This window comes from Chiroxiphia lanceolata, chromosome 1 (genome assembly GCF_009829145.1).
Source record: "Chiroxiphia lanceolata isolate bChiLan1 chromosome 1, bChiLan1.pri, whole genome shotgun sequence".
NCBI classification, from domain to species: domain Eukaryota; kingdom Metazoa; phylum Chordata; class Aves; order Passeriformes; family Pipridae; genus Chiroxiphia; species Chiroxiphia lanceolata.
In genome coordinates, this window is record NC_045637.1 from 19,454,853 (window position 1) to 19,482,794 (window position 27,942).

The following is a 27,942-nucleotide window of genomic DNA, read 5'->3' on the forward strand; positions in this document are numbered from 1 at the left end:
AGATTCATCAAGGTTTGTTTCATTAAAAAAAAAAAAAAAGTTATGACATGTCTATAAACTCCCTGTTTTGACTGGGCAGCCATGACACTTTTCGAACATGTAAGCTGAGGTACTCATATGTAGAAGATTATATGAATACTTTCAGCAACAGAACAATACTACAGAGGGGTGGAAAGACACCCCTATCAGACAAGGGACATTTTCTTTCTAGGTCAGATAATCAGGTATGAGGAAGCAGGTATCTTACTAATTTATCTTAAGAAGATAAATAAGGGGCTTGGAGAAGCTACCATTTAAGAGGCTGATGAGTATGTTGAGATATGTCAAATTTATTCAATAGTTTTTATCTTCAAGATTAAGGAGTAAATGAAGAAAAAACTCCTTTTTAAAGAACTTCTACTAGCAGAAATTTAGAAGGGATTTTTCTTGTTAAGAGACCCCTGAGGCAGGAAATAAGGAAAAAATGAAGTTGTGACTTGAATAAGAAAACATATCCTTCATTTACAGTTTTCAGACCCCCTGAATGACATGAGCCCATACTTCCTGAAAATAAAAACAGTGGTTACCAAATTGGGACAAGTAAGTGCTACAGATTTTACAGTGGTTCTGTCAACTTTTCATGACAACAGTAACTTGCTTCCATGAGAGAGCACAGAAGTTTCAGAGAAAGAATCAAAAAGTCTCATACTGCCTGCAGTGTTTACCTGTTACTAGAATACTTAAGAGGGGATGTTTGCTACTCAAATGGTGAGATGTGAGCCACTTTCTGAAATTCATACCCCAGTCAAAGGAAAATAGAGCACAACTACAGAGACTCAAGAAACAAAAATTAATAATGCAACAAAGATATTACAGCCCTTGAAAGGGAGAGAGATGTTGGTTGCAGCCACAGAACATACCAAGAAGCACTGCCCACAGCTGGCAGTGACATTCCAACTCAACAGGATCTTCCAGTATAAGAAAGTTTTAGAGACTGTATTTCTTGTGCCTTAAGTGCATTAAAAAAAAAATTAAATTGTTTAACTGGGTATTACAAGACTCATGCATTACAACAGTGAACTTGTATCTTTAAAGTATTTCCTAGACATGTAGTATGTCAGAGGCTTGCTTAACAGTGAAACATATTTCTAAGGAAAAAAACCTGCTTGGTACACACAATTTTATCTCCCACGATGGACTGAAGTGTCAGTTGTTCCTTTGTACTTCTCAAACATTTTTCTTGATGGGTCCCCTACTTCCACACAAACATTTTCCTACCTGTCCATCACTGTCTTTGATAACCAACAGCACAGGTGTGTCTAATCCCATCATTGTTCGATACAAAGTCTTCAAGCTCATGCCATGCTTCGCAGTACTGTAGACAAGAGTCCATGGATAGCCAATAGTCCGTGGTGGAAGAGACTTTGTGAGCTGTTAACAAGAAAATGACAACCCTTTATTTAACATACCTTTTACATTTAAGAATGTATTACATGTAAATGAAAGCATATTCTGTTCTTCTGAACTGTTTATAAGTGGCCTTAAAAGCTAAGACTAAACCTGAACTTTCACATGTGTATTTTCTACTTTTGGTCACTCACACAAGTTTCTTTTCCTACATTTACCAGTGACCTGCAGAAGAATCATTTATCAAGTGAAGTACATGTTTTTGTTAAGGTATCTAAAAGGTTTATCCAAGGACAGTAAAACCACAATTATTGTTGCATAACAATACTGCAAGTCCCATCAATGTCTCAGCATTGGGTTACTACATCACTCAAGTCAGCAGGTAACAAGCTGAAGGGTAAATGTTACTTGCTGTCCTGTTCCTGTGCCTTTTAATCCAAAACTTCATTATAAATGTTTTAAATTAGATGACTTTGGACTGTAGAGCAAAAACTGCAGTGAAAGCCATGATGTTTTCAAGAAAGAATGAAGGAGGGGCAAAGACACAGGCAAGAAGTGTCACGGTGTACTGTAAGTTAAGATTAAAAAGAAAGGAAGTATTTCAGCTATGAATCATGCTCTGCTTAGACACTTCGACATGTACAGGTCAGATGGGATCCACCCAAGGAAACAGACAGAGCTGGCAGAAGTGCTCACTGATCCACTTCCTACCATTTGCCAGTAGTCCAGGCTAACTGGGGAGGTCCCACTTAGCAAGTGGGGTGCCCATTTACAAGATGGGCAGTAAGGAAGATCCCTACCGGATCTACTACAGGCCTGTCAGCCTGACCTCGGTGCCTGGGAAGGTCATGGAACAGATAATCTTGAGCGCCACCACACAGCATGTGCAAGACAACTAGAGATCAGGCCTAGCCAGTGTGGGTTCATGAGAAGCAGGTCCTACTTGACCAACCTGATCTTCTATGACAAGGTGACCTGCTTGATGGATGAGGGAAAGGCTGTGGATGTTGTCTAGATGGACTTTAATAAAGCCTTTCACACCATTTCCCACAGCAGTCTCCTGGAGAAACCAACTGCTTATGGCTTAGACAGATGCCCTGTTCGCTGGGTAAAAAACTGGCTGGATGGCCAGGCCCAGAGACTGGTGGTGAATGGAGTTAATGTCAGTTGGTGGTTGGTCAACAGTGGTGTTTCCCAGCACTCAGTACTGGAGCCAGTCTTGTTTAGTATCTTTATCAATGATGTGGATGAGGGGATTCAGTGCATCCTCAGCTTGCAGATGACAAGCTGGGCAGGACTGTTGATCTGCTGGAGAGTAGGAAGGATCTGTAGAGGGATCTGGACAGGCTGGACTGTTGGACCAAGGCCAACAGGATGAGGTTCAACAAGGCAAAGTGTGGGGTTCCTGCACTTGGCTCACAACCACCCCATGCAATGCTAAAGACCAGGGAAAGAGTGGCTGGAAAGCAGCCCAGAGGAGAAGGACCTGAAGGTGCTGTTTGACAGATGGCTGAGCATGAGCCAGCAGTATGCCCAAGTGGACAAGAATGGCATCATGATATGGCCCCCTGGGCACTGGTGAGGCTGTAGCTTGAGTACTGCAAGCTGTTCTGGGTCCCTCACTGCAAGAAAAACATTGAGGTGCTGAAGTGTGTCCAAAGAAGGGCAGTGAAGCTGATGAAGTATCTGCAACACTAGTATTATTAGGAGAGGACTGAGGGAGTTGGGGTTGTTTAGCTTAAAAAAAGGGAGGCTCAGAGGGAACTCACTCTCTACAACTACAACCACCTGAAAATAGACTGTAGTGAGGTGGCAGTCAGTCGGTCTTTTCCCTCAGGTAACAAGTAAAAGGACAAGAGAAAGTGTCCTCAAGTTGTGTCATCAGAGGTTTGGATTGGATCTTAGGAAAGACTTCTTCAGTGAAAGGGTTGTCAAGCACTGGAACAGGCTGCCCAAGGAAGTGGTTGAGTCACTACTCCTGGAGGTATTTAAAGGATGCTTAGCATGTGGCACTTAGGGACATGGTTTAGTGGTCCACTTGGCAGTGCTGGGTTAGTGGTTAGACTCAGTGATCTTAACATCTTTTCTAACATACACAATTTATTTTCTTTTATTTAACATCACGCAAGGTCTTCCTACTGGTGTGTTTTACACTACAGTCATACAATTTGTGATACATTAACATACAGGAGTAGAAAATGACATATCTAAGTCAATACCTTTTCAATTTGTTCTGGTTGTAGCAATTCACTTGGATCGCTAAGATTTGGCCGGAATACTTCAGGCTCCAGGTCTGTTTTGATATTTGTTACCTGTTTTGAATTGATATCTTCTCTTGTTGTTATCTATAAAAAGAACAGCAAGAAAGTAAGTATTTGCCATTCTATTAGCAGGAAAGATAAACTTCACAGGTTTAAAATCATGCAGTTATCAAGTTAGTTTGGCAAGTCCTTCAAAAGTTAAGAAATCCGATAGGTTTGATCTGACCAAGATTGCCACTGCTTCCGATAGCAAGCTGGTACACAACTATATACCAATAATACCAGACACCTACTAAACAGAAAGCTATGGTTTTATGCTAAAACAACAAAACAAACAGTTCCCATACACAGTTGAAGGGTTTCAAATGCTTTTCAGAAGTTACCTTATAAAGTTCTTGCATTTTAATACTAACATAGCATTCTAAGTGTAATTTAAAAACAAACAAAAAAAGGAATTAAAGCTTAAAAATTAAATTTCTCAATAGCTTCCGAATGAATACTCTTTCAGAGTACTTATGAAATTTTTCAGATATGTAGTAGACATCTGGAGAGACTGCTGTTATGTATTTTGAGCAAACCATTTGAATGGAGCCTTTGAAGTATTGCTGCTCCATAAACTGATCTGCCAGAGCACTTATGGGAATCAAAGAAGGAAGAATTGAGGGTGGGGAAGGGAAAGCAGCAATAATACTTAAGCTGGGTAGTGAGCTTTGAAGTCTGGCAAAGATGCATTATGCACAAGGGTCCTGCAGTAGTTTAAAATACGTGACCTATACATCTACCCTATTGAGTTGTTGTAGATACCATTTAGTGGAGGTGGTGGAAGGCCATAAAATTCCTCATCAGATATAGTTCACAACAGCTTCTTACCCCAGCTGACATTCACTGGCACTTTCATATTATAGTGCCATGTCTTGATAACTAGAATAGCTGAGATCCAAACAGGTTTCCTTCTATAAATCTTGCTGCAGGGATATTTAAACCTTATTAGGGATAGTGAAATCTGGCAGAGGAGTAGGACAAAATGAAGAAGTTAACAAGATAAGCCACTGCAGCAAGACTTATTAAAATGTCGAGAGATTTGCTAAAGAAAAAAAAATTCTTAACAACAATTAGTGCATCTGAATAATTTATCAGCCTAAACTGAAAGCCAGACTGTCCAAATTAAAGCCTGAATCCTGAAAATTTCAAGGAAATACCTGCCAAAACCACCTGCCAACTCCAGTTTGCCACATCCCTCATACTCTAAACACACAGGACACGCCTACAGTATTTCACAATATCACCATGGTAAACTTTGCCAAGCTTTTGTGAACTTGCCTAGTTAAGAAAAGAGAGTCAAATCAAAGAAAACTCTGAAATACAGACAGGAATGTTTAAACAAATACAGCCACCCGAGCAAAAAAAAAAAAAAAGAATATCCCTTTCCTTTCTCTCAATAACTATAAAAAGAGTTGCTATCACAAACTCCTTTTACTTAAAAATAGTCTTACAAAGCAAAGTATCAAACTATATTCATACAATTACTGAATTACAGTATTAATTTTTAACTCAAGAAAATGTGCACTTTAAGCATTGCACTAGCAATAAGGTCATGCCTTCATTTTTTCAACAGAAGGTAAAAAACATTTCCAATGTAAACTATGTAATTATCCATATAGCTTCATATGCAAAAAGATGACCTACATGCTGCATTAGAGAGTGTTATCTCTAAAATGTTATTTCATAGTCCAAATCTTTTCCACTTTAAAAGCCTTTCATCCATCATATACTACTGCTTCAACTCCAGACAAGTTCAGCATTGTTAAACTGTACAGCAGAAAAACTTATCAGAATTAAAGAACAACAAAGGGAATAAAAGGTCACCATGCAAAACAAAAACATGAATAATTTGGCCTCAAGTGGCATGGGGGATCATGGGTTTTCTGTTCAGTTTTTTTTGTTTGGGTGTTTTTGTGTTCGTTTGGGGTTTTGTTTTGGTTTTGGTTTTTGCCTTTTTCATTACTATTACAGTAAACCATTTTTCTTCTAAGAAGAACACTGCTTTGTAGAACCAGTCAAAGAGCGTCTGTTCAAAAGTACCTGTTTGACAGAAAGCTGTGTAGCTTCAAAACTTACAGATTTATTTCCCACCAAACTCTGACAGAACAGACTGACCTATAGTCAGATTCCAGGGGCTTCCAAGATTAGTAGCTGCCACACAATCTCCAACACAGTTGGGACCACAACTCTCAAATGGCCTCAGAGTAGGCAGTTTATAGGCAGCAACCCATCTCATCAGATTTTTAAAGCCTAAATCTCAAGCTTGGGCATTCTAGGTGAAAGATATTTGGCGAGGATCTCTTGCACTTTCAGGATATTAATACAGAAATTCTCCACCACCGCTTGTCAAAAACAGAACAGTTCTGTTTTCAAGAGGGAATTTTTTTTTTTTTAAATTTCTGATTTTCCTATACAAGTAGAAGTGCAGTTTTTTGGTTCATGGCTTATGCTCATTATTGATCTCTGTAACTGTACTACTTACAAAACGTTTTAAAGCAATAACTACCAATTATTAAATCAACAGAAATAACAGAGCTAATAAAATGTTTTCTTTTGTGTAATTACATAATAGGTAAAAAAAAAAGGTCAAGATCACAGAAAAAAAAAGAAACAGAACAGAACTTTTTACAGTTTCAGTGGGCAATTACTACAGGAGAACTAAGTACTCAGTGCTTCTAAAGAGGTCTAAGGGAGGTCTACGCTATGCTTCCCATCAATAAGTTATGTTAGTTGCTGCGTACATCATACAATTTTATAACTGTCAAAAAACTAAGAAACACCTAAAGAGAATGCAAATAATAGTTTCAGTTCATATCCATAGACCTTTGAAAATCCAAACTGCTTTCAAAGTACTGTTTTGTGTGTATGTGTATGACCTTTGCCATGCTGAATTGCCGCAGTTACCTGCTTTTATAGTAGGAAAAATACTTACCTATTCCACAGAAGTTGTGAAGCTTCATACTTGCCAAGTACTGTGAGATTCTTGATGAAAGATTCCTATATAAAATTAAACACCCATGCAACAAGGTTTTGGATTCTTTACCTGTTTTGCATTCTTTTTAGGAAAGCTTCTATCTAACACAACACACCATTCTAAAGTGGAAGTTAAAACACAACACTGCAAGTCAAGCAGCACTGAGAACAAATTTTCAAATTCTAACAGAAAATTCCTGTGTGAAAAAGGTGGAAGTAGTAATTCCGTCATAAAATTACTGATTCCATCATAGCATTGCACAATTAAATACATCCAAACCAAAGGAATTTTCTGCTGGATCCTTGTAGTGCTGTAGACAAGACAAACCCACTGAGTGCGGGACTTGCCCTGATCCAAGACACTACAAAGAAAGATGTTTTAGTATCTGGAGATGGGGTTTAAACTACTGAAGAGGGCACCTGGAGACGTCTGCAGAGTGTGCGCAGTTCTTCGCTATTTAGAGCATCGATCCTGCGGTGATACTCAGCCACTGACACTACCTGAATATGGAGACAGGAAGACAATAATTCCACTGACAGTTGAAGAAAAGTAAAAAGGTATGAAAGAAAAAATTGGAGGAGAATGGAGGGAAAATGTGCAATGACAACAAACAAACAAGAAGGGCTAAAAGATGTTTGTTTCTGCAAGGACAATGCACGTGTAGGTGATTTAGACATATGAGTACACACAGCAAGATTACAAAAACACTGAGGGCACTAGCAGTCAGATATATCTCACTGCTCTAGGACAAATACAGAACTGATAGAGGAGTGCACAAAGTTACCAAAATCAGGATGCTAAATTAAAAGTCAATCTGAGTTGCATGCCTTAACCCAAACTCTTCAGCCCAAAGTTCTCTCAGACATTCTTTACACCCAGATTAATGAACCCTGTGAACCTGGTTTGCTTTCCTTGAGGAAGACTAGAAGCAAACCTCAGGCTTCTCAGCAAGTTCTGACTTTTCTATCTGGCAGTGAAGACAGTTAAAGACAATGTAGCAGGACTACAGTTCAATAATATCCCAATATCACATCACAATATCTTTATCCTGGACTTTCTATTCCCCTCCAAAGCTTCAGGAGTTGCTCATCTGTCAACACATTCACTCCAAATGGCATCTCCACTTTGGTAGGAGGTGTATTCCCAGAAAGTCTTCAGTCAGAAAGCTCTAGAACATGCTGCTCTGGTGCAACAAGCTGGCTAAAGGACTACAACAGTCATTCTGATGTAACTAGAGCAAATAATGTGATTTTGAGAACAACTCAAAATCATCATTTGTATGAAAGCATCTTAAAACAGCTGGTGGAGAGATTAAATGGATGTCCCATGTAGTAAGAGTGTATTAAAAACTTCTAGAGCCTACCACAGTGCAAAGGAAGACAACCACAAGTCCAGCAGCTCCCCATCTACCTGCCCCTACTACAAGGAGTTTGGCCAGATACTCGCCACTGTCCTGAGTACAGAGCCCACAGTCACGCATGACTGGCTCTTGAGCAGCGATGGTTCACTTTACCCCATGCAACTGCAAGGCAAGGAAAAAGGAATACTTGTGACACCCAGTTTTAATACTGCATAATCTGCAATTACTAGCACTCAATTTATTTCCATAATTTTTCTACTGTTCTCTTAAAAAAGATCAGGAAAATTGTTGTAAATGGTAGTGGTTTGTGCATTCTCAGAGTCAAGCAGCTATATTCAAAGCTTTAACACTATTCCACTGAAACATATAAGTGAGAGTGTAGTTTTATCCTTTTACTTGGTATGACAGTTCATTGCAAATTACATTGTTCACACCAGCAACTTATGATTGTAAGCCTGAAAAGCAGTAATGTGAGGACCCTTTAGCCTTGTTGCTTCTTTAAGCTCAGCCTGTACCACATGCAAGGCAGTAGTTAACTTACAATGAGCCATAAATATGTGGTTACTTAAAGATTCTTGAAAAAAAAAAAAAAAAATCTCAGAATCCCTGACACCGTTATATAGTTGCTGTTTCACACAGTGAAATGTAGGCAAGCTCTGTAGGCTTTGCCTGTGAGCTGTCAACTGCATCCTCAGTCACCATCCTGCACCTGGGAACTGCTTATGAACCCTTTTGCTCAGTGACTAAGATCTGACAGACCTTTTCATATGCCAGGGAGGTGCCTCATATTTCCTGTTTGAGAAGCATAAATACTTATCCAATAACTTTTTGGCATACTAAACCTTTTTCACACACACGTTCCATCTCTTTCAAGAACAAAAGCCTCCAAAACAGAAGACTATTGGTATGCAATGACAAAGATCATACATATGTCACAGAATGTCAAACTAGCCATAGAAAAATTACAAGAGAGGAATCCACCCTCTCAAACCCAGTGCGTATTTTCAGTATACCGTCCATACTAAATTCAGTGAGTAAACCACAAGAAACTGTTTCAAGGTTATCCACTCATCACTGAACAAGGCTTTGAATACCTTAGGATACCTCAACAGTTCAGATACTGTACCTGGCTTTCTATAGAGTGCCTACAGTTTAGGTCAACATGTTTTATTTTTGTTTTGCAGTGGACAAGATTATGTACTTCATGATTAAAATAGTTACACAACCTTAAAGTCATGTATGTCTAAGTTTACTAGAAATTACATTCTACAACTTCATTCAGGAATTGGTTGAGATACATTTTGAAAACAGCCAGCATTTTGTCCCTGCCCGGCTTGAGAGCACCATTTTGAAATGTTAGTAGGGACATTTATTCTGTTTTATAATCTGGTTTAATTCATAATCTACTTATGCTGTTTCCTCTTCCATCAAGATTTCTTCATGTTCCTTTCCTTCCTTATAGTCATCTTAATCTTCTATTCTACTTCACCAAGCTAAAGAAAAGTGTTTTCTCCCCTCTTCTCCCCCACCCCCAGCCCTCATGAGTTGTCTGTTCTGATCATTCCAGGAGCTTCTACCACCTCATTCTACTTTGAACTTTCATTCTCAAACACAGAACTTAGTTTTTCATACAGTATTAGATTTAACTGGAAAGAGAGGTATTTCATTCATAAAAGACAAATTCAGATTCATATTCATCATGCTGGAGTGTGGTTTTCAGTATAAAATGTTTCTTAGTAATGAGACATTCTTTCATTTTTTGCCAGGCAGAAGGGGATGCCATTTACCTGCATTTCACCAAGGTTTTTTTTTATTCTTTTCTATAGTAGCCTTGCAATCAAATCAGTTACCCATCAAATGTGTGAAGAACAAAGCTGAAAAACCAGCTGGACCACTGGGCCCCAAGGACTGATGTTCATCAATGGTTAAGAACTGGAACAGGTTTCTCAGGGAGGCTGCAGTATCTCTACCCTTGGAGGCTTTCAAAATTTGACTGAGCCAGGTCCAGAGCCAACCTTGACAAGTTCTTACAATTAAGTCCTTAAAGTATAGAAAAAGCTTTCTAAATTCTAATATCATGGCTTGGCTTCGAGAACGAAGATTTGGGAAATTCTAATATAGTTCATATCTTTACATATAAATTACCAAATTGCCTAAAATTGTAGTAATCTATGTATTCTGCCCAGGAATAAAATGCAGGTCTATCTGTATGAGTTTGCTATGTGCTTTATTTGTTGCACTCTTTTTACTATGCTGTATCAGCATCCAGTTTTCTTCACATCAAAAGCTACTTTTTGAGGATCAGAAAGTGTTCCTGAAGTACCCACCCTTTGTTCTCCCTCTAGTTATTTTCTCTTCAAAAAGAATGCAGGAGGAGAGAAAACCAGCTAAACCTCTTGTGGTTAATCTGGGCACTGGCTGGAAGAGACCAAAACAAATAATGTGTACAGCTAGGATATTAGTGTGCTTAGGGCAAAAAGGGTTTTGCTGAGGCACTTGAAACTGTCTACACAGGACAACTCCCAAGTTTGTAAAGACATGGAATATATCCTTAGACATCTAATACTACCTGCTCTATTCACAATAGCAGCATTGATGAGAAAACCTGGGTGAGTCCTATGACTCTTTCAGTTGGACTCCCCACACCATGTATATGTGAGTTAATCACCTAGCAGAACACACAATAGTTTTATTATTTAATGAATTAAGGATTCTCCTTTTGGAGAAACTCATGTTTCTAAACTTTGTTTTTCTGAAAATATGTAGAGTACTGAACTCTTACAACCTACGCTGGCATATGCAGTGAACAAAACAGAAACCAAAATTCTGAATATGGAACTTTTCTGTCCTTCAACAACACATGAAAATGCAGTTAAAATTGTTTGACGTTTATCAGCCCTTTCAGCCACTGGCCATATCATTCTGCCACAGGCAGATGTGAAAATGAAAACTTTTTACACCAGTGAGGGATTCCTCAGTTTAACAAAGCCACAAGAGACACACCTCCCCCTATGTCTGTTTGCTAACAGGGAGGTTCAATTGCTGCCCTCAAAGCAAACACAGCTAAACTTTCGCAGCTAACAAATAGCTGAAATTGTCTCCATCGAGAAAGGGAGGGTCTTATCAGAGCTGAACAGTGCTTCTGAAAGATAAGAATGGGTAAAGCTTAACGGTACAAGTGGCTCTCTTACACGTAAGAGTGCAACTCTGAATATGAAATAAAAAATAAGTATTAAGAAAGATTGAAAGCTGAGCAATTTTACTTTGGATCTTCATACATCAGTGTAAAATCAAGTGAACTGTAAGCTTCATGAACGTTAATTCTTGAGATTTAGAAAAAGTTTCACTCTTAAAATTCCGGGACACTTAATTAAAAAAAAAAAAAGCCAATGTAATTTTATCAGGCCACTTACAAAGTTACCTCAAAGTATCAGTCCATCTCCAATTTATCAATGAACAGGCAGGAGGAAGAAAGGATCAAACATTTTCTGAAGTCTGTAAATACCTTCTGATAAAAATGAAAGGTACATTTGTGAACCAAATGCTGCTGTGAATATTTTAAGAGAAAACACTGACTTTATTTTTCAGACAAATTTAGTTTCCTCCCAAAATCAGTTACACACTGCTTGAGAGAAAACAATAACAAAGAAGCAGACCCCTCCATCACAAATATGATTTGAGACATATTGATTACATCACAATGATGCATTAATACATGGGGTTTACCACACCAGATAAACAGTTACAGGTATAATTTGAAAAAAACCAACCAAACAACAACCTACAACTAATTTAATTTGATTAATTTTTAATCAGTGTGGCTACAAAGCTCTCCATTTACTGTCTTGTGTGGTTTTCAGCTCCCTGTCACACTACTGGTAACAGGGAAAGTGTTAGGACTTAAAGAACGCAGTAAATTGTCTCAAAACACTGTCAAAAAGAAACTCCCATAAGAAAAGCCACCACGATAGAAACTTGAGATAAAAGCAGATGGCAAAAATAGGAACCAGGCCCAGCAAGGCAGATCTAGGTAACCTACCAGAACAAAGATTCCCACCATGGAAAACTGTGAGAAAGGAAAGCACTAATTCCAGACCTAAATGAAGGTAAAGGTTTGAAATCCACACACTGGACAAAATTCTACTATGCAAACTGTAGGAAAGAAAACAACTGCTTACACCCATGCCATCCCATGTCATGGGAACATCTCTGATGCCCCTTGAATATCCAGGACTTGGACTGTATAAAAGTGGTATCCCATAAGCATGACTTGGGGGACCCTCACCCCCAAGTAGACCAGAAGAAGGACCAGCAGGACGCCATCAGAATCCATGTGGTGGTGATATCTTTATCTTTTTACCTAATCTGTATCTCTCTCATTCTTTCTCTCCCTCACTTCCACCCCCTCCCTATTTCTCTCTACCTTATATTTAATGTTCAGTAAAATCCATACTATTGACTTTGGCATATGGTCTCGTTTGTACCTTCATTTGGCAGAGGCACCTTTTAATAATTGGATCCTAACAGAAGGGAAGGGACAACTAGCCACTTTAAGCAGAGAAGGACCAGAAAACGACAGCAGTCCCCTGGTTTGGTTGGCAGTGCGGTTCTTTCTCTCCTTCAGTATCTTTAAAGCTGTCCCTCCCGGAACTGCTCTGCACACCAGGCTGTTTTCCAGAGCAGGGACAGAAATGCTGAGTATGTCACGTGACAGTAGCACTCTCCCTGTGACCACTGTCGTCTCCAGGCTTTGCAGGATGAACTGTTAAGTATCTGCCTCAAAGTGCTCTAAGCCCACAGTAACTGCACCAAACTGTAATTAGCATATATCGAAGATAAAATATCTGCAATAATCAGAATAAATGAACCTGAGAAGACAGCAATCAAAGCCTGCAGCACACAAAGTCTTACACCGAGTCTGAAAAAGTTAATAAGCTATTTTTTCAAGATATGAGAAAACACTCATTTGAAAGATGATAATGTCACCAAGAGAACTAAGTTTAACATGGAAAACATCAAGCAGTTTAGGATGTTGGTGTAAAGAACTAAGAACTAGCTTTAAGAAAACTACTTTCTAATGAGGCAGGCTAGGAAACTGTACTCATTTTGTTCAAAGAAAAAAGATCTGTAGCAACATGACCAATAAAACCCAGTTCCCTTGCAAAACCATTTAAGGAAGTTTCAGCACTAGCAAGCAGAGAACCCAGAGTTTCATTGCTGAAACCACAGCACCTGGTGCCTGACCTCAAGCTGCCACTCCAGGACAAGGCAGATTGAACAAGGTCACATCTCAGTTCTGATACTCTGCTCTGCAAAGGTTCTCTCAGGTTTGACAAGAAAGCGTTACAAGTTATGCTTAGAAGTAACTGAATCATAACCCAGTATGAAAATGTTTCTCTTACTTTAATCAGAACACAGATCAACTAAGGATCAACTTCAGATTCCACAGATCATTAAAAACATACAAATATAAGCTTCTACTACTCATTTATAACTAACCTTTTTGAATGTTCACCTGCTCCTCTAATTTGACTGCATTTGCAGTGAATATTTCCCAATTATTAAAAATGTAAGCAGTATAACACCTAATAAGCCAATGGAAGATCTAGAATCATAGAATGGTTAGGTTTGGAAAGGACCTTAGAGCCATCTAGCTCCAGTTCCCCTGGCATGGGCAGGAAACCCTTCACTAGATCAGGTTACTCAGAGTCCCATCCAACCTGGCCTCGAACACCTCCAGGGATGGGGATTTCACAACTTCTCTGGATAACCTTTTCCAGTGTCTCACCACCCTCACAGTGAAGAATTTCTTCATAGTATATAATCTAGACCTATCCTCCTGCAGCTTAAGGTCATTCCCCCTTATCCTAATCACTACATGCCCTTCAGCTTTCTTGTAGCTCCTTTAGGTGCTGGGAGGTGCTACAATGTCTCCCCAGAGCCTTCTCTTCTCCAGGTTAAACAGCCACAACTCTCTCACCCTGACTTCACAGAAGAGGTACTCCAGTCCTTAGATCAACTTTGGCTCTCCTCTGGACTCAGTCCAACAGGTCCACATTGGAACATCTAGTTGAGTGTATGATGCATAAACCCCTAAACTACTTAGGACAATGGGTATGGCAAATATCTGTCATCAAGAAAAGGTTCTAGGCTTAGTGATCTGTGTAAGAATGTACTGGATTGCACTCTGCTTTTTTTATTACTAAAAAACCTCAGATCATTAGTTCACTCATTACTCTAAAACAGAACTTAGTATGGCAAGTTGACTTTCAAAATATTCCTGCAGTGTTATTATTGGATTGATGCAACCTCACACTTCCCATATCCACAGGAAAGAAGTACTAAATTTTTATCTTTTACATGTAAATCCTATTATTATACCTCCATAACATCCAAAGACCTACAGGCATTAGCTTGCCAACTACAGTTAACCAATAAATCAGAACCTCAGAAGTTGTGCAAGTCTTCAATAATTCAAACTGTTAAAACCAACACTGTTTTAATTCCCTTTGCATATTAATATCTTCAGAATATAAAAGCCAAAGATCAGTTTTCATTGGTTTTGTCCCCTTTGGCTATACTGCCTATCCAACCTCTGCAAAGCAGGGACAAGCATTCCCAAAGAAGGCAATCCACTTTTTGTTCTCTTGCATTGTCTGACGCCTTTTGTCTGAAATGCTTTGATAGGAAGAATCACCGCCTGCATTTTTGACTTTCTAGAAACCTACTGGCATCTCTTGTATTGCAGTACAATAAAGAGAAACAAATATCAAACATTTAATAAAACGTGGGAAGCTAACATTACTGGCGTTTTAAAGGAGGAGCATAATGCACAGGTTAGTCACCAAAACCTTGATCTCTTATCCTGGGAAAGTATCAAACCCCTACAACACTTAGGTCAAATTAACTCCAACATAAGGAAAAGCCCTTTCAGGTAAATAATCCAAGGCAACTTAGTTGCCTTGTTTTATTACATCACTCCAGCAATTGTTATGTCATGTGAGTTTTCATCCAAATTTCAGAACAATCACTAATGAGAAATTTAGTCAGAAATCTGTACACTTCATATACAGACAGTCTCTTCAATATGCTTCCGACTGTCCTGCATCATCAGATAACACAGAAGAAATTATACCAGTACTGCTTCCCTCTTTTCTGCAAAAAGGTTACAGTTGCACATTAGCTTTATGATCATTAATTGAAGAAAAAACCCAACTTCAAGAAGAGAGTGTATCTGGTAGACATAGCAACATTTTAAAAATATTCCCATCTGTAGATACTTCTTTAGCCTCTTTTTCTGATTTGATTTCTTTTACATGTTAAAATAGCCTGTTCTGTCCCTCTCTCAGAGCAAAGATGATCCACATGGTCTTCTTTAGTTCAACCTCTCCTTAAGAGCTGATAAGTATTACTTTTAGAAGCATAGTTAGACTCTGGTTAAACTTAAGGGAAACAATCTAAGGGAAACAATTATAATAAGGGATAATACTACTTTTTTAATTATCTGGGCAAGATATAGCTATTTACTTATGTATATATCTATATGTTAAAACACACATTCTTCATATACTTTTTACACTGGTAAAGGGTATGCTAAAATAACATTTCAGTTCATTTAGGTGTTATATCTCCATTTTACACTCCACTACTACAGAGGAAAGTTAAGTGCCTATTACTTCAAAAATGTTTGTTAGTTAGGAACACACATTTACAGAACCTTTCACTGTAACAAGGCAATTTCATATTTTTCAAGTGATCTGGCTACAAATAAAGATAAAAATACTAGATAAAAGAATGAATAAAAAACTGTAAATAAATGCAATATGAAAAATAAAAGCCGAAGTCAACAGCACCTTGAAAGAAGTATGTATCAAAACCCACGAGATCTGTAACTCTTAAAAAAGGCAGTAAAAATCCTGTCACAGACAGTGTCTAAATGAAAGCTATCATCCAGATTTACCAGTGGGTAAAAGCACAAACAAGTATATTGTCAAGATCATTTCCTCCTTATCCCCAAGATGTTACTGTTTTCTAAGTTCCACTGAAAACTATTTCCTTTACATACTACTACAAATTAAATACTACTGCAAAAGGTCTGTTAGGGAAAAACAACACTAAAAACTCCCATAGTTACTTTCAGAATCTAGTGCAAATATAATCTAAACTTCAAAAAGTGGTATTGGTTCTCCCCTCCATTATAAATGTGAGAGTGGGACTACAGCATACTCATCTTCCTGGATTTAGAAGTAGTATCAGACCTTCATACGGTTGAAAGACTTCTGAGAAGGTAATGGTAACTCAGGAAATTTATCCTGCTCTCATTAAATGCAAATGTAAACTCCTCTTCTCAGTATTTAGATATAAATCACATTTTTTGTGAAAAAATGCAATACTCCAAACGAAAAAAAAAAAACTACCTTAAAACTGCTGCACCCCTTAATGCTCAAAGTAGTTTCTCTCATCTAATGCCAAAGGAATACAGGCAATTAGCTTATATGCCAAAGGTAACGAAAGTGTGACCCGTCATCCTGCTTACCCATCCAAAATTTAGACTTCCAGAAACTGTCTCTGCACCACAACATTTAAAGACTGCAATAACAGAAATGAACACACTACACTGAAAATTACCAGAGCGCATTTATGATTAACTGGCTGGTGCTTCCTTCCCTTCTTCCCATACCAGAGACGAGACATTTCCCTTCTAAAAATAAACTGAGACTAAAAAAAGAAATTAAAAAGAAAAATATCATTCAAGGCTGTTTGCAAGCATTCTCTGTACCTGCTGTCAGTTCCAGGCACAGGCAGAGTCCCACGACACGCTGACAGGATGGTCTGCCAGACGCTCACGTTTGACTGACAAGGCAGGGAACAAATGAGCGACTGTACAGTAGGGGGATGTATCGCAAGTGATGACGGCACCGAAGAAGAAAGGTTTCCTGTGTTCAAGTGTGGTTGCAGAGCACTAGTTTGTTAAAAAGGCTAAAATATTTAAAGATACAGAGCAACTTAATTGTTCTTATACAATACTGAAGAACAAAAAAATAATCCCCAAGATCTGCCTGCAATATTCTCCTACAGCATAACTCTTCATAAACAAGTTCTAATGGCAACAAATTTGCATTCAATATTTTATTAATAATTTGTCTTCCTTATGTTGACAACTGTATATAAACCCTGTCAGTCATTTTTTGAGTCCAGAATCACTTAGAAAAGTGGTGAGTGAAGATTTAAAATACTATTTGAAAAACAGGTTTTGAAGCATTCAGAAATTGTTATCCTTGCAGCATTTTCATTTTGTAAGCTACAAGAATAAAATGAATCCTTCTGCCTATAAGATAAACTTGCTGTACGGGTTAAATGCTAGTCCTAGCAATAAAGTATTTCTGGAATCATGATTTCATTTTTTTTCCCTTAAAGAAGGATGTTTATTTAAACTAGCATGTGCAATAGTAAAATGCCTAGCAACCCTTTGAGAATTTCCTTGTAGTAGCACTTGGAGGCTCTCTACCCCCCACCCCAAAACAAAAAAGAACAAAAACCCCACAGCCCAACCCCTCCCCAAACAAAACAAACAAACCACCACCAACAAAAACAATCCAAAAAACTCCACACCATCTATGCTCCAAATTCTGTGTAAAAGTATTAAATAGGCCAGGGCAGCATCAGGCAGCATCACAACAACATTAAATAATTGCTCACTTGTGCTGTTGCAGTATGATCTAAGAGCCAAGATGTCCAAGCAGAGAAAACCAGAACCAAAACATGTATTTTACTGCAGCCCATGTTCTGGAAGAACTCACCTTGCACTAGTATCTACATTCACGTGGATAAATTATTTTTCTTTTCAGTAAAACCTTACTCAGGAGCTGGCAGCTCTAAAAGTAAATTCGTCCTAACTTACGAGAACTATTAAGGTGGCAATTTAAAACATTTTTATCACTAGGACACTGAAGCTGGGGCTTAAGAAATTCAAATATATAATAATACACTAGATACACAGTCAAATGGGGTAAGATTCCAACAATAAACCATATGTCCATTTATGTATTTGGGTTTATTTGGTTTGTGTATTTTTTTTTAATTTTTTTTTTCCAAATAAGTTAACTAATACTGAGTTAAAAAAAAAGAACAAAACCTGGACAACTTTAAAACTGTTTAGAAGGAGAATTACCATCAAGATTAAAAATTAAATATAAGCTACAGACACAACCCCCTCCCCCTACCAAGTCTGGGAAATCTTAGAGGAATAGAAAGTATGCAGAAAAATTATTTCAAACTTTCTCTGAACATGAGACCTCTAAGCCAGAAAGCAAAAGCTAACCATACAACTAACTCCCCCACAGCCTATTTTAGCAGTTACCTTTTTCCCCCCTTAAGAAAAAAAAACAAAATCCTCTCTAACACTTCTCAACATAACTGTTTCTCCGAGACTGAGAGAGGAAGAAAAGAACCTGACCCACTGACAACTGTTTTATTCTAGAACACTTAAACAATTCAAGCAATTTGCTTAGAAGTTTTTAGCTTCTCTCTAAATAAAACTGGCTTTTCCCAGAGCTTCTTAAAAGGATTTTGACGACTTGCTCAAAAGAAAGGAGCAATAACGTCTTTGTTAGATCTGACAACTCACTTTTTCACTTATTTACAGCTGCAAAGTTTAATGGGAATGAGTGCACTAGTAACTTTTATCAGATCCCTTTGCAGTCTGTTTTGATGTTCAGTCTTCCAGCTGCTGCTGCTGCTGCGAGCATCTGCGGCAGGGGGGTAGGAAGCAGGGCAGGAGATCTTGAGCAGCACCGAGAAACAGTGCAATTGTAAAAGTGGCTAAAGTTCTCTCGTGACTGACCTCCTTTAAAGCCCTGTAACACTTCTTTCCAAGTAAGTGTAAAGATGTGTTTCTATTAGTCAGACAAAAAGCCTACATGAGCAATTTGACCCCAGTATCATCCCTTAAAGATGAATAAACTGCCCTTTTATTCTTTTGCACATTTGTGGATTATACTATTGATCTGTTAATTTGAATCAGAACCTCATATCTTGGTGCAATGAATGTAGGCCTTGCCGTAAGAGTGCTTGATTACAAGATTCTAGGGAGGAGTACGAGCTCAGACCTGACATATGTGCAGAACCAGCAGCAAACACTTGAGAGCATCCACCTATTTGCTACCTAGACAACAGAGCAACAGAAAATGTATCTAATTACACCAATTGATAATCTTGTTATTGTCATTGTTAGTTTGTAACCAAGCTAAAGATCGCTACACAATCAATGTGCATAGTCCTTTCAGTAACTGCACTTCACAGTATTGTTTCTTCTAATAAACTAATCTGTCTTAAAAAATACTAAAGTAGAGGCAGAGAAAAAGGAGAGTGCCAACAAATAAAGATACAACTAATGAAACGTCTTATTTCCACTCCAAATCTGTTACCTAGTTTACACCTTTTGCCACACCAGACTTCAAGTTATCAGCTGACAAGATCTCATAACCCTGAAACAGGACAGTAAGTATAGTAACTCCCTCCAACTTCAATTCATAAGTCACTTGCATTTGAGACTGACAAAAAAGAAAGCTTGTTTTTATGTCATTGTATTGGTTTTCCTAGGAACAAACAAACGATAAGCAATTACATTAGTTTAGCTTTCTGTAGCCTATCTACTTGTTAGAATGCATTTTTAAAAAAGATGACATTGCTATTTAATTATATCTAGTAGGCATTTTATAGGCAGGATTATAATAAAAGCTCCAAGCACCAAAGAGGACAACAGAAAAAACTGAAAGCTGTCACAAGCAGTGTTTAAAACAGCATCATTTAATACACATTAGTGTAATATGGCAGAAAACTCTGGAGTTATAAACTTTGTTATAGTCTTAAAATATTTTTAAATTTAGAGTAGCATTTTACAGCTCCAATAAGAAACATCCTGTATGCTTACTCCTTTTATTATAATTTTAGAACATAAGTTGCCAAAAACTTAAAAATTAGGAAGACACCTAACTTACATGCTCAGACCACCTAAATCATCATCTCTGGAAGGAATCATACTACACAAAAGAAAGGTAGTTTCATATTTTGATGCTAAAGCACACAAAAGTCACCTGAACTAAGGTCTGATTCTTAACCAAAGATAAACCAGACAAGTTCTATTTGGTACAAAAAGCCTTTCAGATGACTGAGAAACAAGTGCCAAGTTAAGCAATAATGAGTTTAGAATGCAGTTGAATTTAAAAAAATAATAAGGTACAGGTTCCTATGAAAAACTACTACTCTGTTGTCTAGAACAACTGGGTCTTTGTAAAAGTTGTTGCAGGTGGAGCTAACATGGGATTACAGTTAACTGAGGTCTGATTGCTTTCCTCTTTACAGGTACAAAACCCACTAAACATTACAAAAACTATCTCCAGGGGTATCAATACAACATGCACTAGCACAGCTGTAGTTGGCTGATAAAGTTTCCATAAGAAAGGAAGTCTAATTTGAGAAAAGTCATCCTTTGCTTCCTGTCAACAGCTTAGGGAAAAAAAAAAGGCAGCATTTTTCCATCACAGTTTTCCTCACTATTTTCAGAGGTATGCTGACAGCCATTAAGAATCTCAAAAGCACAAGCTTTTTAGTTGAATGATTCTGCTTTAACTCTTAGCAGAGAGACTGTCCCAAATCTCTCTATTAGATAGATGAAATATCCATCAATTACAATTCCACATTCATGATTCCAACTACAGGACAGCTACAAGTAATCAAAACCTTCAATTTTTACTTGCAAGTCATATATAGATTCCAAATAGACTATGTAGAGACAAAACAGAGCAAAGCAAGAAATATCCCATGCATGAAGTTGAGACAATATTGCTCAAGGTAATTGCAAAACCAAGAATGAAAGTTACCAATCTCTGCAAAGGGCATTAGATTATGTAAATAGACACCAGTCTCTCTCTTCAATCACAACGAATTAACAGAAACATTTCTAGTATTGCACGACTGCTGGAATTCAAGACGTTCATCTTCCAGTACAAGAGCAAAGCCTACTAAACATGCTGTGCTAATGCACAGCAACATCTGCATAGCGACACATCCACTTTCTAAACTGACAATACACAATGTAAAAACCAAATAACCATCTAGCTTATGTATCCAATACAGTATCATAAAGAGACAACATTTCAAGAAACATATTGGAAAAATATTCTTATTTTGAGGACTATTAGCATGGTGCATCTTTAAATACATTCTGTGCATTGTTTCATTCCAACTTGTAGGTTTTCTCATCTCTGCTGATCCAGTATTATCCAGCTTGTTATACAGTATTATGTTCATAACACATCTTAGAATGTAAGACACGACAAGTAGCTGTTGCACTAGCATCCCAGCACTGAAGTATACAGTAGGGAATAGAAGCAAATTTATAGAAGAAATATGATGAAGAATATAGAAAACTTAATACAGCAGTGCATTCTAAAACTTCAATGTCTATTTTAATATAGAAATGTTATAGGCTACAGTCCAGATCCAATAAAGAATATTTGAAAAAGGTTTCAAGATTGGAATACTGGACATAGGTGCTTATCTGACCATGAGACAATCACTGTTTGTGACCTTCACATTTCTACAAACACACAGAAATAGAATTGAGACACTCCAGAAGTTACAGTTTTGTTAGTGGTGAAAGGTTGAGTGTCTGAGTCAAATGCCATTCCAGGAAGGTAGAACTTCACTTGCAACTAATGGTCTGATCTAGTAAGCATTTTAAAACCACATCTAATGTTCTAACTGAAATTCAGTTTGACAAGTGAGTTATTATAGAATATTGCTTTCCAGAAGTATTATGTCTATGTTTCCTACAGACATTTAATATGCAAAACCAAAAGGTAATTATTATGAAATGCAAGTCCAGAACATGACTCACTGTGTCTGGGAAAAATTATTTGCAATATCTATCAACTCATACTTTATTTCAGAAATTAACTTCTAGACAGCTTTAAATCAAACTAATTTCTTGTATTTTCTGAAAAATGAACAAGATAATGAAAACAAAACAGATGCACTTCCAATTACTTTAAGACTACTGTAAGTTTGTGGATCCTAAGACAACAAGTTTCCTGTTTTCAAACACCTTGTGAATGAGTATTTAGATTTACATGGACCTGAAGTATCACTCAGTTTTGAATAATGGCAATAAATGAGATCAAATGACAGGGAGAAGTTGGGGGAAGGGGAAAGGAAGACTCAACTCTTTAAATAAGAATTATTCTAGTGCAGAGCAATTCATCTGTTTCCTTAACAGATTTCAGGTTTAAATAGGAACCTACTATATACACAACTTGAATTAAAAAAGGAAACAAGATTAGACCATAAAGTACTGATAACAGTTGTTTCTGAGGCACTGCACAACATAAGGAGTCGGTTTGCTGTCAATAAACATGCATGTACTTGCATGTTTAGATGCAAGTATGGAATAGCTTTGGAGAAAGCATTTGTTTTATTAACACAAACTACTATTCGTTATTTGTGCTAACAGATACAGAAAGCCATTAGCACTTGAACTCAAGTCACATCAAGTAAAAAAAGAACACCACGATAAATATACCTCTCTGTCTATAGCTCAGTACAGATGGTAAAAGAGAACCACAAAACCAACACCAAAACACACCCACATAAAAAAACCCAACAATCCCATACAACTCATAACACCCTCTTCTTTGGTGTAAACCCATTTACGTAAGTTCAAGACAATCACAGAATCACAGAATTGACTGGGTTGGAAAAGACCTCTGAGATCATCACGTCCAACTCTTGATCCAACACTAGACCATGGCACTAAGTGCCACATCCAGTCTCATCTTAACCTCCAGGGGCAGTGAATCCATCACCTTCCTGGATAGCCCATTCCAATGTCTGATTACTCTCTCTGTAAAAACTTTTTCCTAATATTCAACCTAAACCTCTCCTGGCAGAGTTTAAGACCGTGTCTTCCTCTTGTCCTGCTGCTGGTTGCCTGCGAGAAGAGACTGACACCCACCTGGCTACAACAACCCATTAGCCCTCATTCCTGTTTCTCTGATTTTAAGACATTGTACAGTGATTACAGGCAGAACACTTTCTGGAAAAGAAAGATACTCCACTACCTTAGTCTTTTGGTAGATCAACAGTACTTTGCAATGTATTTGCACATCAGGATATTGCTTTCCATTTCCCTTCCACCCCAATTCTCCCATCCATGTGATCTGAAGAAGGCAGGTTGTTTTCAAGCCCAATACCTACAAAAAGGCCTCAGTTATACTGTTCACCTGCTTAGATTGCACTGGAGTAAAAACTGACAGAGGAAAAGCTTGTTGGGTTAAAGGAAGGAAGTATATTGATTGAAAATAATGACTGAAATTCAATGGGAGTAATGAGTATGACAACAGCTACAGTGTCCTGTATTTACTGATACTTTCTAGCATATATTAAAAGCCACTAAATGCAGTCTTATGTGATGACAAGTTGAACCATCTCGTACTGTCAAACATTTCCAATTAAAAAGTTAGTTTTTACTTTCCGATTTGTGCTAGAAATCAGTCAGAGGAAGTCACATTACTCAAGTCAAAATGCACAGAGACCACATTACCCTATTTCTTGTATTTGCATAACATCTTTTGTATCAAGTTAACAATTTCATTAATCACACTAACTTCTAAATCCAGAAATTATTTGATAATATTAAGAAACCAACCTTGACATAATGTCACATAACACAGAAATCACAATATTTTTGAAATATGTCTTCTACAACTGTTTCCAGAGAAGACCTAAATAAAGGTTTAAGCCATGGCTTCATCCTATGGTAAATAACTTACAGATTTTTAGTATTTGCAGAAAGTGGATTGTCTCAAATATCTTCAGAAATAGCTTCTAAAAACTTAAAACATTTAATCATGAATACAAATTTTCACTATTTTCTGTGAAAATTATTCTGTAATTATATTAAGGTGCTAAGTTACTGAAGAGCTCATTAAAAAAGACATACTGTGCTTTAAACCATAATACTGATCACTTTTCACTCATCCCCATGTTCCAAAAGGTCAAGTTTCAAAACATCAAACACTTATAAAGGTTTTGAGCAGGAGCCAACACCAAAATAACTGTTGGTAAAAGTACTCAAGCAAAACATATGCTGAAAATATGTAGGTTCAGAAGACATATTCTTATGATACTAATTTCAGTGTCTGAAAGCAAAAATGGTTCCTGCAAAATCACTGAGCTGCAGAGAGTGTTTTGTAGCCACAGTCTAACACTTCACGTAAGTAAGTTGCAAGTCAGAGTTCTATGATTCTACATTTTGGAGCTAAGAAGAAAACTACTACCTGTAGCTAAGACTATTGCAGTTCTTTAAAATTTCTTCTACCCTCTACATAAAATATAAGTGTAGACTTCCTTAATTTCACTGTGCTCCATTGCAGGGTGGGGGTAGGGAAAAGAAAAAACAGAAGATCAGTCTACAGTCAGAGATGGTAATTGCTGTCCTGAGACTCAAACAGTGCTGATGGGATACTTCCACAATATATATATATGACAAGAATCATCAAACTTTTGACCAAGACTTGAAGGTACAAGACTACAAGTGCTTTAACTGTATGTACACTACAAAACAAAACCATGTAAACATGTAAAGATGTGTCCATAGAAGCACAGTGGACACAGATTCACATAAGAGAAATGTGTTTGTTATAAAAAAAGTTGAGACAGTTCCAGTTACAATGTATTTTTAAAGTTCATTCAACATTGTCTTAATGCACAAAGAAGTTATAAGTAAAAAATTAATTAGTGAATTATTGAAACAAGTCATTAATAGATGTTCCTTTCCTTTTATGCTGCTCCATCCCTTTTTTTTCCGTCTTACCAATAAATACTGAACATTCTAGATACAATAATAAGTATCAGAAAACTGTCAGTTTACTAGACTGAATATTATGTCTGCTTCATCAAAATTTCAACTTCTTTGCTGTACTCACATTCCTTTCACTTGGCGTTTTAAGTTACAATTTGCTTCACACAAAAATGACTTGCAATTGTGAAATGTTGCCCTGACTTGATGTTAGAGCAAAGCATTAGGATGGCATAAATTAAACAGTCATGATCATAGTAATCAGACTAATACAGCACACTGCTTTTGTTTTTCTTCTTGGAAAGTATTTAACACTATCTTTTTTAATACTTTCATTGGAATATATTAAAATAATATTTGACACTGTTCTTCCTTACCTCCCACTCTTTAGCAGCATCTTCAGTAGTAGATTCTTCACTAGTTTCAGGTTCTTCCTTCTTTTTCACTACTATAAATCCAGGTTCCCGAAGAGACTCCCCAGTATCTTCTGCATATATCTCTGGACTCCACTGGATAAAGAAGACATACAAGTGATCTGTCCTAGAGAAGTCAAATAATGATACAGAGAAGAAAGATAAGTTCTGTGATCTTCTGGATCCTGTCTAATAACATGAAGTATTTAAGGTTAAAATGAAAATACTTACTATTTCATGTTTCACTAGGTATTAGAGATATATTTGAAAAGAACTAGTTAGTTCTTTTTTTTTTTTCTTTTTAATTATATGAAACTGACACTGGAGGAAAAATGGGAAGCAGTTTGGTAATGTATTAACTGTGATTTCATGTTCAAATACAGGTTTCAACCACTTCTGTCCCACTGAAAACCTCTGCTTACAACTGAAATAACTTCCAAAATAAAACACCAAGAATTCTTTATTTTATTTAAAAAGACTTACATAAGAACAAACAAAACTGGAATTTAAAGATGTCTATCTGTCTGTTTTCCCTACTCCTGAAGAAGAGATGACCGTTCCCAAGACATACAACCAAAATTATACAGATTATGAGAATTACTACAGACATGGGGGAATAAGACTGAAAGCATGCAGACTACTCTGACTGCATTAAGTACCACGATTCAAAGTTACCTCCTTTTAAGTTACCTGCCACAAATGGCATGATTTTCCAGTTTGGAAAATTTACAGAATAAAGTTATTTGCTATCCTACTAGATGTCAGTTTGTACTGTTTAAATATTTCCTGTAGGTGCACAGACAGAACACTAAGAAAAAGGACCTGCAACAAATCCACTAGTATCTCTTCATCGTGAAAAAGAGACTCAGAGTTAGAGCTTTATGGCTCTGGTTACAAGACTATTCCTTATGTCTCTCTTCAGAGATATTGACTACAGTCAATCTGCCTACTGGATTAGCATAAAGAACAATATTTGAACATTCTTCCCCTCCTCCCCTTATTAAATCAATACCAAGAGATACAGAGCAGTATCTCTGCAAAAAACTGCAGTTTTGTTTTTCATGTGCCTCTACCTAAAGGGATGCTGCACACAGGTGTGTAGTAAGAGTCTCTAACCAGGCTCAGTTAATCAGTTACCCTTGTTAAAATTAAGGTTCCTGGACAACACTGATGAAAGGAAAAAAAATTTCTCTGGCAATGAGTGTAAAATATTTCAGATGCATGAAGTTAGATAAATTCTTTTACAGAAGTCAAAACAAGAAGATGCAGACTCCTCATGCACTGAATGAGGTATCAATTTTAAGATGTCATAGCACTTCTCAAGAACTTGGAATTGTGTATAATTACAGCAGCTAAAAATAAAGGCCCACAAAGGTTGATGCTTAAGGAACTCTTAAACGCTTCTTCCCAGACTAGCTCATTTGACATTAAGAACACTGAAATAATGCAGGTTGTCAGATACCAACTTTTCTCTCCTACCACTAGGTGAAGAAGACAACTGGATTGACACTAAATGTTTTTACCTGCGCACAGTAGCATTCATCAAGGTTAACACCAAATTAAGAAAAACAACCCAATATGAGGACATGTCACTTTTTGTGTACCAAAAACACAGGACACATTAAATGAATAAAGAACTGATACTGTACTCTCCATGCAATTAGAGAGAGAGACCCTTTATAGGCGGAGTAATTTCCAAGATCAGATATAGACTGCAAACTAAGAACCATCTTCCAAAACAGGTGATAAACTCTGCCTTATGCTGAAGATAAGTACTTGCTCTGCTACATTAGAAAATGCATCATCTCCTCCTTAAGAGGAAGCAGAAGTGATGTTTAAAAGTGGACTAGTGATGTACTATCGTAGACTCAATTCTACCTGTTGGATAACTCGAATACTTTGATGTAACTTCAGTCCACTACACATTTCTATTCACAGTGGACACGAAAAAAAGACTACTGCCTTTCTTGCTGCAACCAACTTAAGTATGAAATGATTATGTTTGTAATCAACCTTTTCTCCTTTAGATTAAAGAACCCCACTTACTTCTAATTTTCTTTATATGTTACACTTTCTAGGCATTAATTAGTCTTGCTGTTTTCCTCTGGCTCTTTCCAATTGATCCATATCTGTCCTCAACTGCAGTGCCTCAACTGGACATTCTATGCCATTCAGCTCAAAAGAAAAGACGGAAAAGTGACTTCATCATTGTGAGTAGGTATTTATACAAGATGATAGCTGATAGCTTTTTGTTTCTTTCTTTTCCCCCCACTCTTTGTCAAGGATGTAATACCCCCAAAAATCACATTCAAGTTGAAAATAAGCCAGTTTCCTAATAAAGATCATTTCAGAATACAAGACTGTACAAGTGAACATAGACATGTCATATCTTTGAGTGCAAAAAATTTAGATATTTAATTCGCTTCCTGGAAAGGTTTCATGTTCCATATATGAAGATAAGACAAAAGGGCCCCAGCTAGCTCTTCTGAACTCAGAGCTCTAAGAAGTAGAGAGAATTTTTAGGAAGTTTCTAAATAACGGGAAGCACAGGTAATGACAATAAAAACTTTGTTGCAGAATTCACTTCCTCCACCATACATAGATTCACTTACTTGAATCTTTCTTTCAGGAATTACTTGCTACAAACA

General features: G+C 37.2%; 1 protein-coding gene across 8 annotated transcripts in view; it reads right to left on the reverse strand.

Annotated features, from left to right (window-relative positions):
- OXR1 (oxidation resistance 1) overlaps window positions 1-27,942 on the reverse strand; it is a 226,428-nt gene that overhangs the window by 9,030 nt on the left and 189,456 nt on the right. For 6 of the 8 annotated variants that reach the window (XM_032705013.1, XM_032705052.1, XM_032705020.1 and 3 more), the window contains 4 exons: window positions 25,259-25,421; window positions 7,083-7,163; window positions 3,606-3,731; window positions 1,258-1,410 (listed from right to left, as the gene is read on the reverse strand). In XM_032705013.1, the coding sequence (XP_032560904.1) occupies window positions 1,258-1,410; window positions 3,606-3,731; window positions 7,083-7,163; window positions 25,259-25,421 (523 nt within the window). Of the gene's footprint in view, window positions 1-1,257; window positions 1,411-3,605; window positions 3,732-7,082; window positions 7,164-16,651; window positions 16,725-25,258; window positions 25,422-27,942 lie in introns of those variants that run through there. The other 2 variants (XM_032705068.1, XM_032705025.1) reach the window with 2 other exon arrangements.